This window comes from Acomys russatus, chromosome 27 (genome assembly GCF_903995435.1).
Source record: "Acomys russatus chromosome 27, mAcoRus1.1, whole genome shotgun sequence".
Taxonomy (NCBI): Eukaryota; Metazoa; Chordata; class Mammalia; order Rodentia; family Muridae; genus Acomys; species Acomys russatus.
This window is the reverse complement of record NC_067163.1, coordinates 36,284,473-36,299,825: the sequence shown is the minus strand read 5'-3', so window position 1 is coordinate 36,299,825 and position 15,353 is coordinate 36,284,473. Positions and strand designations below refer to the sequence as shown.

Sequence of the window (15,353 nt, the reverse complement as noted above, 5' to 3'; positions counted from 1 at the left end):
AAACTCAGCACACAAAAAGTTTTGGTTTTTCTGTTGTTGTCACTGTTTTGTTGTTGTTGTTGTTGTTTTGCTTTGTTTCTAGTAGTAGCTGATGAGAATTCATACTAGTCAAAGATGTTTTCTCTTTAATGTCTGTAGAAGAGTAGCCCAGGAGGAGGAGAAAGGGACATGTTGAGAGAGGAGGAGAACAGACTTCTCCAGGGAGTCGCTAGGGGTAGTTTGTCAAGGAGGAGCAGTGGCGGTGTTTGATGGGGCATGGTTGCCTGGCCAGCTTTGTAGTGCTTCATAAGAGCTTGGAGCACAGAGGCTGGAGGTAATGGGAGACTGTGTCCCTTGCCTTAAAATATTTTAGAGCCAGTGAGATGGGTCAGGGGATGAAGGTCCTTGCATCCAGGACTGAATTCCATCCCCAGGACTCATATGCCGTCTCCTACAGGTTGACCTCTGGCCTCCACATGTCCATCACATGCACACGCATGTACACACACACGTACACACATGTACACATGCAAGCACTTGCTTAAATAGATAAGCTTGGTTTTGGGTTTTGGGTTTTTTTTGGGGGTGGTGGTTTCCGTTTTTAATTTTGGTGGCCTTGAGAGCTGGCTCAGTGTTTAAAAGCACTTGGTGCTCTAACAGAGAACTGGGGTTCAGTTCCCAGGACCCAAATGGTGGCTCACAACTGCTTGTTACTCCAGACCTGGGGAGTCACTCCCCACTTTCGGCCTCCATGGACACCTCACGCACATGGTGTGTTTCTATAAATGCAAGCAAAACACTCAATACACGTAAAATAAATGTTTAAGAAACCCTTCAGACAGAAGCAAAACACAGTGTTTTCCAAGTCACCAAATCCTAGACCCTATGAATTCCAGCATTTCTCTCACCCCGCCTGTTAATATAGGAAGTAACGTTCTTGACTTTAAGAAAGAAATTGTACCTTGAGCTTCTGTGGCGTGAGCATTTTACACCTTTTCCCACTAAGAAACTAATGATGTTATAACTTTCTCTACCCTAGATGTGGAAAAGTCGTTACCCAAAAGAAGAGGAATCCATCTGCGAGGAGACAAAACTGCTTGTGTGTCAGCGGCTGCCTCTGATGAATCCGTGGCTGGAGACAGTGGGGTCTATGAAGCCTCCATGAAACAGTAAGTAGCCTGCAGGGGCGAAGTCAGTCCCCTGCGTGCCTGTCAGCCAGGCTCGTGCACACTGTAAGGTGATGCGGTCCCCTGCGTGCCTGTCAGCCAGGCTCGTGCACACTGTAAGGTGATGCGGTCCCCTGCCAGAGCATCCTGCCAGCTGTGGAAATGGCAAGCAGACTGGCATACTCAGAGGCAGTTGACCTGAGATTTTAGACACTGGTTTTTCTGGGAGTTTGGGGATTAGCCAATGCTTGTTTGGGCACATGAAGTACCTTGTTTGGGTGTCTGAACACCCCCCAGCCACCCAGGTAATGGGACAGCCTCACAGGGCTCAGGAGAGCCAGACACAGGAACTTTGTTCCCTACCCTCGGAGTCAGACTCTAGTGGGGCTGAAGAAGCTTCCAGAGGGTTCAGTTCCACAGGAGTGAAAGGCAAAGAGTAGCCATAAGCAATACCCCTGTTAACCGACTGTCCACCCATGCCTGGTCCCTAGGCCTGGTGAAATCGAGGATGGTCCCTATGGTGAAGAGGATGCTACCATTGTGGAGACTGCCCAGGTGCAGATCGGACTCAGGTAAAGCATTGTAGGTGGTGGTGGGCCGTGGAGCTGCCTGGCCAGTGGCTGTGATCTCCCTGTTTGACTCATCTTCTCTCTTGGCAGATACGATACAAAAAGTTCAAGTTTCATGGTGATTGTAGCACAACTCCGAAATCTTCATGCCTTCTTGATACCTCATTCTTCAAAAGTGTAAGTAAAGACAGTAAAGAAGACGAGTAGGAGCTTAAGATTTCCTGCATACAGTAATTCTGCACGTGACCCAACAGCTAAAAGAAGACATGGGGACCGGGGCAGGCAAGTGAAGAGACCGGTCAGTGGGTGAGAGTTCGGGCTGCTCTTCCAGGGGATCCAAATTTGTTTCTCTAGCACCTACATTGGACAGCACCCCATAACCACCTGCAGCCATAGTTCCAGGGGACTAGCACCCTCTTCTGACCCTGGCAAGATGCCTACACACAGATATGCACTGATACACATAAATTAAAACCGGAACAGATCTGTTTTTTTTTTTAATGAAGATATGGGGAGAAATAGCTAGGCTGGTTGTGTCTGAGCCAACAGGAGGTAAAGATGGAGCAGAAAGAGTAAGAAAAGCAAACAAGGGGTAGGTCTTTATTCAGGTGATTATTAAGGCTAGGAAGCAAGACTGAGTAGTTCCTTTATTGGACCAGAGGCTGGGCTGGGACCACATCACTGGAAATAGGATTTTAATTTTTATTACTACATAGTAATTACTACTATTGGTTTGAAAGAATTTTTCTGATATCATACATAATTATGTAGTGATTAAGCATCGCCATGGAAACATTTTATGCTACGTCAGAGAGCGAGCTTTTACTGCCCTGTATTCGCTTCCAGCAACCAGTAATTCCTCAGTGGTAGGGGGAGAATCCCAGCACAGCACTGCCATAGTTCTGCACTCTCCATTGCCTCGGGGCGCTCTGCTAGGGACGCTCTTTGCCACCAGTGTCCTCTACAGCCAGAGCCCCAGTGATTGTCTAAGAAGGGCACGTGGCTGTGCGACACAGATTGTGTCTTCTCTGCATTTGAGCTGCCTCTGAACACGGCAGTACAGAGGCAAAAAAGCAGCCCCGTGACTCTGTGCCCAGCCAGGTGGCTGTTTTCTTAATGACGGTGTCTTCCTCGGAGGCCAGGACATTTAGCAGAATATGTGTAAGCATGCTGGATGTTTTCCTAACAGGGTTACTGCTGAGTTCACATCCCCACCATCAAGGGACGGGGGTGGGTGGGGCGTGCAAAGGCAGAACTAGATGGAGATTGACATTGACAGGAAAGTGGGGAGTGGTAGAGCATCCATTGATGACCACCAAAGCCGGTGTTGGGATCCAGGAGGAGAGTGGGCACAGGGGCCTCCTGAGTAGAGCACACGGACCCACTTCATTCACAAGGTTAGCAGAGAGCCTGGGTATCAGCTGGCCTCAGCTGCGACCACTGTGTTGCTTTTCCATGAAGGCAGAGGGAAAAAAAAGACTGCTCTCCTGAGCTTGCAGGCCTCTGGGGACGCTGACCCTTGCATCGGCCACCATTGGATTTTTTTTGTAATTAATGTTGATATGAAATAAAAAATAATAACAGAATTTTCAGCTGTGGGATTGAATTTACAGTTTTTTTCCAATTAGTAAAAAGGGAGGGGCCATATATTAAAATATAAATTAGACAAGAGTGGGGATGGGGAGAGTTAATGGATTTCTCTTTCTGGAATTAGGAGAGAAACACCTCAGGCTGCTTCCAGGACTGTGAGCTTCACGGAGTGTCAGATAGGTTCCCTGAAGAGGGCGGGGAGTGTGTCACATCTGCACCTTCTTTTTTGTTTTGCTTTGTTTTGGTTGTTGTTGTTGTTTTCTTGTTTTTGTTTTATTTTTTCGAGACAAGGTTTCTCTGTGTTGCCCTGGCTATCCTGGACTCACTTTGAAGACCAGGCTGGCCTTGAACTCACAGAGATCCTTCTGCCTCTGCTTCCCAAGTAGGCGTGTGCCACCACGCCTGTCTGACAATGATGTTTCTGCCGCCACTTCATCAGTTTCCCCGCCTTGTTAACAGCATGTTGCTTAGGCTGCGGTTGCTCATCAGCAACCTCTTGTTTGATGCTCAGAATGGAAGTTCTTTGAGTCCACATGAGTGGACTTAACTTACTTTTGAGTTGGTGGATGATGAGAGGTCAGCCCTGTAGACGCCACCTCCTCCATTTCCCATGGCACCTTTGCTGCAGTCTCGTGGTGTTGGCAGACTGGAATGTTCATGTACAGGGGCCTGGTGGGCACGGGTGGGTTAAGAACGGAGTATCTGCCACTGAGCTTGGAGCCATTATGGCGCCTTGATTGGATATTGCTCCCCGTGTCTCACATTTTCTCGTTTGTGGCAAGTTGCCAATGATAACTGTGAACCCACTGTAGTCGGAGGCCACGGGATGTAGTCTGTGCTTGGTCTTCGCAGGTATTGTAGGGTTGCTGTGCTTCCCTCCTCCGCGGATGTTAGCTGTCTGTTTCGAACGAAAGTCCATCCTCCCACCGAGTCCGTGCTGTACAGTGATGTGTTCAGGGTGGCCATTTCTCAGGCAGCCCTGCAACAGAAGACCCTGAGGGTTGATCTCTGCTCTGTCAGTAAACACCACAGGGAGGAATGCCTGGTAGGTGCCTTTGTAATCGCTCTCAAATAACACCGTGGTCCCTCCCTGTTCTGCACTGCCGTTCTCTGCTTACCACGTTGCCAACAACAGCTACATCTGTTCTGTTCTGTAAAACTTGACTTTCATCCCTGTGCTTTGAGTATGGAAGAACTTTTGCCTCTGCTTCGACCATCTCTGTGGAGTGTGCTTGCAGTTCCTGATCCTAAGCTCATGTGTGGGATGCTTTCTATAATAAGCTCCTTAAGCCCGGAATAATATCATGGAAGGCTGATGATGGAAAATGCCTTTAGCTCCATTTTTTTCATAAAAACCGCCCAAAGTGGGTTTTGCTCATAGATGATGGAGCTGGATATCAAAACCATCCTGTCCATAAGTCATTGATTCAAACTGAAATTAAGCGAGTGCTCACTATGTGGCCCTTTACCTCGCCCGCTGCCCGTTGCATTGGAGCATCCAGACAGAACTGTTACTACTTGGAGCAATGTCATTAGATTTGATAAGCAGTAGGAAGGTTTCCTGCTTACCTGTGTGTCTAGGATGCTGTCATGCACAGTGAGGACAGCCTCTCCCCGTGGATGGCCTGCTCGGACACACATGGCCAAACACAGCTATTTCTCTGTGGTCCAGGGGGTGACGAGCACATACTTAATGATAGCCACAGGAAAAAGGACAGTTGTCTTCCTCTCTTTCCTTTGTTTGGGGGAAAACAAAATGACACTGTCTCATAATAAAATTAGAAAGAAACCAAGATGGTTCTGCTAGGCCATTAGACAGTGTCAACACAGTAGACGCCATGTTGAGTGTGTCAGAGGCTATAGTACATGCATAGATGGTGATTAGTCACCTCGCAGAAGCAGTGCAGCTGAGATTAGGCTCCACCAGGGCTGGGTGGGAGCTGAAGGCTCTTTTACCACTTTTTTTTTTTTTTTTTTAGCATTCTACTAACCCACAGATCCAAAGAAAACTTGCTAAGTTCTCATTCAAGAGCAAATTCAGAGTCTCTATCTTTAAACCTCTTTATAATGATGTTTTTGTAATAATCAGGTCACTCTTCTGACACGTTAATAGAAGTATTTTAGTTTCAACTTAGTCACTTATTCATTTATATTTTAAAGTTTGAGTATAATTCCACACTTAGAAAAAGTCGCATGCTTAGTCATTGGAGACATTAGTTGGGAAAAATTGACGTTACAGAATTATTCCAGGCCTGGTGGGTCCAGGTTCAGTGAGAGACCCTGTCATCTTAAGTAAATAAACAAATAGTGGAGAGGAAAATATCTCAAAATTATCCTCTGACCACTCCACAAACATGTACATGCATGGAAGTACACACACACACACACTCAAGAACCCACAGGCACACATGAGCACATACACAGGTACGCACACACCCAGTGCTGTATGTCACCAGTAGTGTGTTGTTGGCTCTGCTTTAAGACAAGCTCGCCCAGTCGTCTTCTGTCTTACCAGAGAAAACAAACACTACTCTAAACATTTCTTTTTTTCTCTCTCTCCCTTTATTTCTTCCATTTCCCGTAGGCTGGGACGCAGATCAGCCTGGCAGATTTACCATTTTCCAATGAAATTTTCATGCTGTGGTATAATTTACTTCCTTCCAAGCAAATGTCTTGCAAGAAGAATGAAGAAGAAAATGAGGAGGCTGTAGCTCGGTCAAACCGGCCAGAACTGGATCCTATAGACTTGGTGAGTCACAACGGGGAAGCAGCATCTTCGAGGTGCAGTAGTGTGATGTGGAACACAGACAGAGGGTCCTTCTGCCATTCATGACTTCTTCCTCCTCTCTCAGCCCCTCCCTGCCCCCAGCATCCTCACGAAGATTACTTCCATCTTAGATTCAAGTGGGACTTATCTCCCATAAAAATAGTTTTCGGAAGACAGGGAAGGCAAGTAAAAGAATGGAATGTAATTCCTATCTTTGATAAAGTTTCTGAAATTGCTATTCAGCAATTCAAATCATAAGCCATACAATTCACCCGTGGGAAGCATACAGTTCAAATGTCTTTTCATATAGTGACAGAGTTGTGCAACTATTCCACAATCGTAGCAGTATATAGATCGTGTCCCAGGCAAGAGCCCCTGTGGCTAGCCGCTCTCACTGCTTCCTGATCTGTAAGCCTCCTTGTTCTGGGCATTTCATAGAGCTGACAGAGTACGCAGGCTTGCTCTCTTTGCACTCATTTCTTTCCCTTGCCATATTGAAGTCTGTCAGTGGGGAACAGCATTAGCATTTCCTTCCATTTTATTTCCAGACAGCGTTCTATTGCAGGTGCCCCACTGTCTGTTTACCACCCCTCAGCTGATGCACATTTGGGTTGTTTCCACATTTTGACTACTGTGAATGATGCTGCTATGAAAGCTTGTGTCCTAGTGTGTGTGTGTACGTATGTAGAATTGTCCTCACCAGGTTGCACAGTAATTATGCTTAGCATTCTGCAGGATTGCAAACTGTTTTCTTGATATACAGAGTAGTCGCATTTTTACTAGTGAATTATTGTGTATGCGTGTGTGTGTGCATGCGTGTGTGTGTGTGTGTGTGTGTGTTTGTGTTCATGTGTGTGCACATCATGCATGCCTGAGAGCATGGTATTTGTCGGAGCCAGAAAAGGGCATCAGATCCCCTGGAGTCAGGCTTAGAAGAGGTGGGGAGCATCCTCCCTGGACCCTGGGGACTGACTCAGGTCCACCCCATCTGGAAGAGCAGCAGTCGCTCTCAGCCACTGAGCATCTCTCCAGCCCCACACTCCTGATTGTGGTGGGAAGGTTTCACCATGAAGTGATGAAGTGTTTTCATCCCATTATCTGATTAGGGAAGACTTTCTTCCTACTTACTTGAATGCGAAATTCTTCTTTTACTTTTACAAGATCTCTTTAGGTTTTCATATAGTTCGCCATTCTTCATTTGGTTACTGTTGTTTAGTTTTAGGTGTTAAATTAATCTTGCATTCCTAAGGTAAAGCCTACTTGATAAAAACCCACCTCATATAGGTTGGGTGTTTCTGTTACTGTTGTTGTTTTAAATAAGCATGCAAATACTTTGGCGAGGATTGTTTTCTTGTGTGCGTATCCATTCTTTTCCTGTTACTGTCCTCATGTTTTTCTTGTGTGTGCACGTGTATAGCCATTGTGTGTGCATGTGTATAGCCATTGTGTGTGCATGTGTATAGCCATTGTGTGTGCATGTGTATAGCCATTGTGTGTGCATGTGTATGGAGGTGAGAGGACAGACGACCTCAGGTATCGATGAGTTTTAGGCATCTTCCACCTTGGATTTTTTTTGTTTGGTTGGTTTGGTTTGAGTTTTGTTGTTGTTGTTTGGTTGGTTGGTTGTTTTCTTTTGTTTTGAAGGAAGGACTCTCACTGGAACATGGAGTTCCTGAATTAGGCTAGACTGGCTGACCAGCCTGCTTACCCAGAGTTCTCCCTGTCCGTTTCCCCGGTTCTGGGATTACAAGTGTGTACCCCACAGCCAGACTTTGAATTGTGCTGGGGAGCAAGCACAGGACCTCATGCAAGCACATTATGGACTGAGCCATCTCCTCTGTCCTCACAGAATGAGCAGTGAAGCGATCCCTCCTCGTCTCCGCTGAGGAGGAATTTGAGAGAATATTAATACTAATTCCTTAAAAGTCTGGGTCCACCAGCCGCATGGGCCTCGGCTGTGGAGGTCTTTGTGGTTCGAAGTTCACTGTCTTTATTTGTTCTGACTCTCAGAATTTGGGTCTTGAATTTGTTCTGGTGCTTATGTCATTTTAGGAACATATTCATTTCAATGAGATCATTTTAATTTAGTTCCTATATAGCTGTTCATAGTGTTTTCTCATAATTGAGTTCATATCTGGAAGGTTCTAGAGATGTTCAGCTGTTAAAAGCTGGCCCCTAACCAAGCCATCATTCATTCTGAAGCTCCTGCTACTCTCTTGATGAGGCTGACTGCAGGTGTGCTATTGTTTTGGGGATTTCTGAAGAGTCAACCCAGGTTTTTCTTTCTGGAATGTTCTTCTCCCATGAATTTCCTCCTTGGTCTCCTCAGTCCTTTCTTCTGCTTGCTCTAGGGTTTTTTGGCCCAGCTTTTCACACTTTCTTCAGGTGGGAAGTTGGGTTGATGCCTCCCTCCTATAATGGACATGCTATAGCCCGAGAGCATCTCCGGCATCTGTCTCCACTCAGCTCGGTGTGTTCCCAGGTGCCTTGTGATCTCTTTACGTTTTTGCTTGTTTGGGAATGTTAATTTCTGTTTATTTGTTAATTTCTCATGTCTTCTTCTGTTACTGGTCTTTAGTTTCATCCCAGTGTGACCAAAAGCCACACTCAGCATGATATGGTCCTCTGGAATTTACCAAGCCCACTTTTATGGCCCAGTATATCCTACAGAATGTCTGTGCGCACTTGAGAAAAGTAATTGTCCAGAGTGTTTGTAGATGTTCCTTAGGTCTGTGCTCCTACACTAATTTTATTTCACCTTTCATCCTCATCTAATCTCTCTCCTCTGGTATTCGCTTTGTGGAAAAAGACAATGGAGAGATTTACAACAAAGAGCACAAATCTCACCCCAGCAGTCTGAATTATCACAAAGCAGCAGCACCTGTGTAGCCTTGACCCACATCAACACAGCACGTTGTCACGTGCCCACCCCTGCTGTTAACACCGTCTCCCCAAAGCAATGGCCCCACTTTGTGTCTGTCTTTCATGTCATTGAATTGGATGTGATTTGAGTCTGCCCCTTGCGTGTGGCATCTTGTGACACTCACCTGCTGCCCTGTGTATTTGCCGCCCATTAGCTCCCGTGGTTAGGCAGTATGTCATCGGCTAACTGTGTCTCAGCTTATCTGTGCTGTTGTTGTTGACCATCTTGAGTTGTTACTAGTTTGGTCTGATTGTTAATACTATTGCTATTAACCTGTGTACATATAGTTGGTAAAACTGCTGCCACACTCCGGGTGCTGGGACTTGAACTCGGGCCCTCTCCAAGCCATCTCTCCAGCCCCAGGTCCTTAATTTTAAAATGAATATTTTAAATAAATTTATCACAAGTGTCTATTACTCTCCGTAACTTACCTTTTCGTTTTCATACTATCATCTTTGGATGAATGGAATAATTCAGTGTTTACAAATAACTTGTTTTTATTTTATGTGCACTGGCGTTTTGCCTGAATGTGTATCTTTGTGAGAGTGTTAGGTCACCAGGAAGTGGAGTTACTCACAGTTGTGAGCTGCCATGTGGGTATTGGGAATTGAACCACGGACCTCTGGAAAAGCAGAGAGTGCTCTGAGCCATCTCTCCAGCCTAGAAAACACTTGGGGTTTTTGTTTTTGTTTGTTTGTTTTAATATGAAACGCTTCATGAATTTGGGTGCCGTCCTTGCTCAGGGGCATAAAACTCAGTTTTAATGAAACTTTTTGTCAGTTTTCCCCTTTATACTATGAACTTTCCCTTTTAAGAACTATTTGCCTGCAGGGCCTGAGATTTTTTTTTTTTCAGTGTTGTCTCACACAAGCTTTGTTGCTTGTCTTTCAGATTTAGTGTGTAATCCTTATGAAAGTAATTTGCATAGGATATGAGGTGTGTAGGTCCGGGCTCCTTTGCCTCCTGGGAGCTGATTCTTCCAACATCGTGCACTGAAGGCTCTGCCCCAGCTACACTGCAGCTGTTACCTTTGTTGTGATCTGAGTGACCTGCGTGTGCTCCTCCATTCTGTTCCATGGGCTTCGTTATCTGTCTTTGTGACAGTGCTGTGCTTTTCACAGGCTTTCAGTAGCTCATCACTTAAACAATTGTTCTGGGGATAATCGTTATCAGGAGGTGGGACATGCGAGCCACAGTGCTTAGGTAGAGGTGGGACATGCATGCCACGATGCTTAGGTAGCCGTTAGAGGGTGACTTCAGGGGTCTGCTCCACACCCCTAGTGTGGCTCCCAGGGATCGAACTCAGGCTGGCAGGCCTGCGCAGTAAGCACATTTACTCTCTGGGCCGTCCTGCCAGCCTTAAGTGACTTTTAAATGTTAAAGCAGACATAACCATGGTACATTTTGTGTGTGTGTGTGTGTGTGTGTGTGAATTCAGTTAACTGATTTTTTTCCCCCTCATTTTCACTTTGGCATTGAAGTTTTTCTGTCTTCCTTCTGTGTTGAGGAATGTCTTTTTTTATTTTTCTGACTGCAGAAACTGTTGTAATTATTTAAATAAAATTTAAAATTTGACAAATATCTGATAAGAATGCATAAAAAGGGCACAAATTACTGACATCAAGAACGAAAACAAATACAGCAAAGTCCTCCTGGGTGTGAAAAGATAATGAAGCACACCGTGCTGGTTTTGAACATGCCTCCTTAATTATTCCTAAGAAGCAGCCAGGATTCTGTAAGAGAAGGAGCCCTGATAAAAGTCAGGTGACAGCTTACAGAGTTCCCACATCTCCCATTCTACATGTGCAGGTTTGTATTAACGTCAAGGACACTCACTGGGTGTTCGGGCCTGGAACAAAGGCTATTTGTAAATTAAAGGTATAATTTCTTTACTAGCACGTGTCTTAGTTAGGGTTTCATTGCTATGAAGAGTAAACACCATGACCCCAGAAACTCTTATAAAGGAAAACAATTAGGACTGACTTACAGTTTCAGGGGTTTAGTCCATTATCGTCATGGTAGGGAACATGGCGGCCCGCACACAGACATGGTGCTGGAGACGGAGCTGAGAGTTCTGCCCCTGTAAGCAACAGAAGGAGACTGTGTGCCATACTGGGCATGGCTTAAGCATGGATAACTCAAAGCCCACCAACACAATGACATACTTTCTCCAGCAAGGCCACACCTCCTAATAGTGCCACTCCCTATGGTCACATGACTCTATGGGGCCCCTGTCTATTCAAACCAGCACAGCATAGGACTGGTCTGGTTTTCTATAATCTAATTTTTTGTTTTGTTTTGTTTTGTTTTTGTTTTCAGGACAGGGTTTCTCTGTGTAGCCTTTCCTGTCCTAGACTCACTTGGTAGACCAGGTTGGCCTTGAACTCACAGCGATCTGCCTGCCTCTGCCTCCCAAGTGCTGGGATTAAAGGCTGTAAATCCTTTTTTAATGTACTGTCTTCATGGCTTATCATTTTTCATTCTTTTTCTTTCAAGATTTTTATTATTTATGTTGTTTTACTTGAAAACAGCATGTAGTTAATGTCAGTTTATTGTCCGATCAGTGTCTTCAATTTTTAATTGGAATACCTATTACACTTACATTTATTCTACTCACATGTTTGGATTTGAATTTATTTGCCTTATAGTTTGTTGTTGTTAGCCCCATCTCTGCCCCCCTCTTTGGATCAATCCAAGTTTTAAATTTCCATTTCCTTCCCATTAAATCATCAGTAATACGGTTCCTCACTCACCATCCCATATTTGACAGGCATATATGTGCTCTTTGCCTTGTGTCTTCCCATATTGCTGTGAGGCCTTCTCTGTCTTGGCATTTCCACCCACTGTGATTGTCACTGTGTTTGAAGCCGGGCAGCAAGACCAGCCTATCTAGCAAGGCAATGGTGCCGCGTGCCATTCATCCCAGCACTTGGGAGGCAGACGCAGGTAGATCTCCTCAGAGTTGGAGGTCAGCCTGATCTATAGGGCAAGTTTGTGGATGACCAAGGACACACAGAGACCCCTGTCTTTTTTTCTTCACAACTGCGCAGAAAAGTCACTTTCTCCATAGGTCTTTGCAACTCTGCACATACATGTTTTTTCCTTATTAGGCCGAGCCCCTTGCTATAGCCTCTCCTTGGCAGGCCCATGTTGCCAGCATCGCTACTCTTGAGCTTCGGAGTTGACATAACTCGATGAAGGGCATAGCCCACAAACTGGTGTGAAGCAGTCAGCCTGATAACTGAGGTAGCGTCCATCTGGTTGGTAGCTGATTTCCAGCCTCTGACTCTTAAGTTGGGATGTCTTTACTAACTATGTCAGATTCTTGGAGAGAGCCACTAGCTGAATCCTGCTTTTTAATGGAGCATTGGTTAGCCGGCATTAGTTGATGAGTTAAGGACAGTTGCACTTAGCCTTTGTTTTGAGAGGAGCTTGCTGTTTCCCATGGTTCTGTTGGTGGTCGTCTGGCTGATTGGATTGATTGTTGTTCTAGACACACACACACACACACACACACACACACACACACACACACACACAGCCAACTTAGTGCTGGGGTTAATGGTTTGCTCTGATACGTAAGATTCATTTGTTTCTCACGTAAGATGTGTCCTTTCCTATGTTTCTGTAGCTAGAACTGTTTGCTTCCTCCATACATAGTGTTTCTTTCAGAATTCCCAGCTGCTGCAGCTTTGTGGTCAGGAATGCTGTCCTGTGTTCTCCTGGGTGTAGGTTGCTCACAAAAAGTCTGATGTTTTACCGTTTCATGCAGGTGGCGTTTTTCCCTTACAGCTTTTAGTGACCCCTTTGCTTTGTTTCATTAGGGTCTTTTACTTTGTGTGCACATATGTGGTTTATTCATGTGTTCATTTGTGTGCAAGTACGTATGCACTAATATGAGCATACATGTACAGGCCGCAGGACAGCTTCCGCTCTCATTCTTCACGTGTTTCTCACTTTGTTTTCTGAGACAGGACCTCACTGGCCTGGACGTTGCCTTGGTGGCCAGCAAGCCACAGGTATACACATAGCCACACCTCCCTATGCCTTAGTGGCCAGCAAGCCCCGGGTATCCACATAGCCACACCTCCCTATGCCTTGGTGGCCAGCAAGCCCAGGGTATCCACATAGCCACACCTCCCTATGCCTTAGTGGCCAGCAAGCCCAGGGTATCCACATAGCCACACCTCCCTATGCCTTAGTGGCCAGCAAGCCCCAGGTATCCACATAGCCACACCTCCCTGTACCTTAGTGGCCAGCAAGCCCCAGGTATCCACATAGCCACACCTCCCTGTACCTTAGTGGCCAGCAAGCCCCAGGTATCCACATAGCCACACCTGCCTGTACCTTAGTGGCCAGCAAGCCCCAGGTATCCACATAGCCACACCTCCCTGTACCTTAGTGGCCAGCAAGCCCCAGGTATCCACATAGCCACACCTCTCTAGCACTAGTATTACAGATGCTGCTGCTATGCCCAGTTCTCTTTCAGCGAATCTAATCTAGGTCCCCATGCTTGCAAGACAACCGCTGCACTGCCTGAGCCATCTCCCCAGCCCCTTCCTTGCACTGTGGTACCTTGACTTAAGGAGGCTCTTTCTTCTCTGACCATGTCTGTCTGCAGTTCCAAATGCTTCTTGTGTTTGGGAAGCTATCTCCTTCTCTTAGGTTTGTGGAATCTGTAGCCCTAATCTCACTGAATAGAGTGTCAAAGCCTTTAAAGCTTATCTCAGCTCCTTATGTGGTGGTTTGGTCTCTTGAACGTATCCCAGAGTTCCTGGAAGTTTGGTCATAGTCATGTGGTTTTCTTCATACGCATCTGTGTGCACTGTCTCAATGTCGCTGTTTATTCCTGAGATGAGTTCTTGCTTAATCTTGCTTCCTGGTGCTGCACTCAGCTATGTTTGCTAATTAATCCATTGACTTTTAGAATTTGCATAATTTATGTGTGTTCCTTTTCAGTGTGTCTGTGTCTTCCATGTTGTACACGTCACTGACCATTTCACATGCTGGGTGACTTTCTTGTCCGGGTTCTGAGTTGATTTCTTTATTGATCTGCTGATGTGAATCCTCTACATGGACAGTATATTTGCACATCTATTGGTATGCACCATGCCTCCTGTTGTTTTATTATTATTATTATTATTATTATTATTATTATTATTATTATGATTATTATTATTATTTCCTTCTGTCCCCACTGCTTTGTTTATTTTACATGAAAACTGGTGAGTTGCCATTACTCTTAGATCAGCAGTTCTCACCCTTCCTGAAGCTGCGACCCTGTAATACGGTTCCTCATGATGTGGTGGCCTCAACAATAAAATTATTTCGTTGCTCCTAAATAACTGTAATTTTGCTACTGTAAATATCTGATATGCAACCCTTAGAGGGGTCACTACCCCGGAGTTGATAACCACTGGGTTAGGTGGTACTGTTCGTGGTGGGAAGGGAGCTGACCAAGGTAACAGGTGTGGGAGTGTGCCAGTCCCAATGCCAACTGCAGCAGAAAACACTTGAGTGCCTCACTGTGTCCCCTGTAGGTCTTTATGGTGCTGTTTGGGGAAAATGTATTTTCTAGATTTGAGGGGGGAGGGTAAGGGTATCAACATTTAAATAGTGATGTGAGGGGGGATAGGAAATGGAAGGTAAGAATGGGAGGAAAATATATGGTTAGAAGGAAAACAAAAATAGAAAAATATTGTGTGTTAGGCTTGGAGAAAGGAAGAACAGACATAAAAGGTTTTCTATAATTGTACATAACTACTAAAACTGAAATACGGAAGTATAAACACTAAAATAAAAACTAAAAATAATAAGATTTAAAAGATTAATATTTAAAAAATAAAGAAACCAGGCAATAGGATGAGCTGGAAAGTACTTGTGTGCTTTGGCAGTGTGTTTTCTGGTTGGAGAAGTGTGGTTTCTCCTGCCCCTTGCATTGTGGTTTTTTTCCCTTTATTTGTTTGTTTTTCTAGTCATTCTCCACAGGTGTGGCAAGAAGGGCTGTTGGTCCCAGAAGTTCAGCCAAATTAAGCCACTGGACCCTTCAGAGAAGTTGTGTGGCCAAACTGTTTTCTGCTGTGTTTCCCCAGTCTGACGTCCCCAGGGTAAACATTACAGCTCTGTCTCTGGAGCTTTGGGGCTCAGTTGGTGTGCAAGACCCTGCGCCTCGGATTCCAAGGGTGTGTTTACCCTTGTCTGGTCCATCAGGGTGCTGCATCAAGTTCTGCCACCATCTTCCTGTGGCCCTTGATCTGAGGGTCCCCAAATAGCTTGTCCTGGCAGTGGCTGGGGTATCAGAGGGTAGAGAGGTCAAGACTCTATCTGCTGCAGACTCCTTTACCAAACTGCGTCTCCAG

At 45.4% G+C, this 15,353-nt stretch overlaps 1 protein-coding gene across 1 annotated transcript in view; it reads left to right on the top strand.

The window, feature by feature from the left end:
• Nucleotides 1–15,353, top strand: part of Wwc2 (WW and C2 domain containing 2) — a 166,319-nt gene that overhangs the window by 131,682 nt on the left and 19,284 nt on the right. The window contains 5 exon segments of the mRNA XM_051169994.1: nt 1,019–1,148; nt 1,637–1,717; nt 1,805–1,891; nt 4,157–4,349; nt 5,889–6,053. Coding sequence (XP_051025951.1) covers nt 1,019–1,148; nt 1,637–1,717; nt 1,805–1,891; nt 4,157–4,349; nt 5,889–6,053 — 656 coding nt within the window.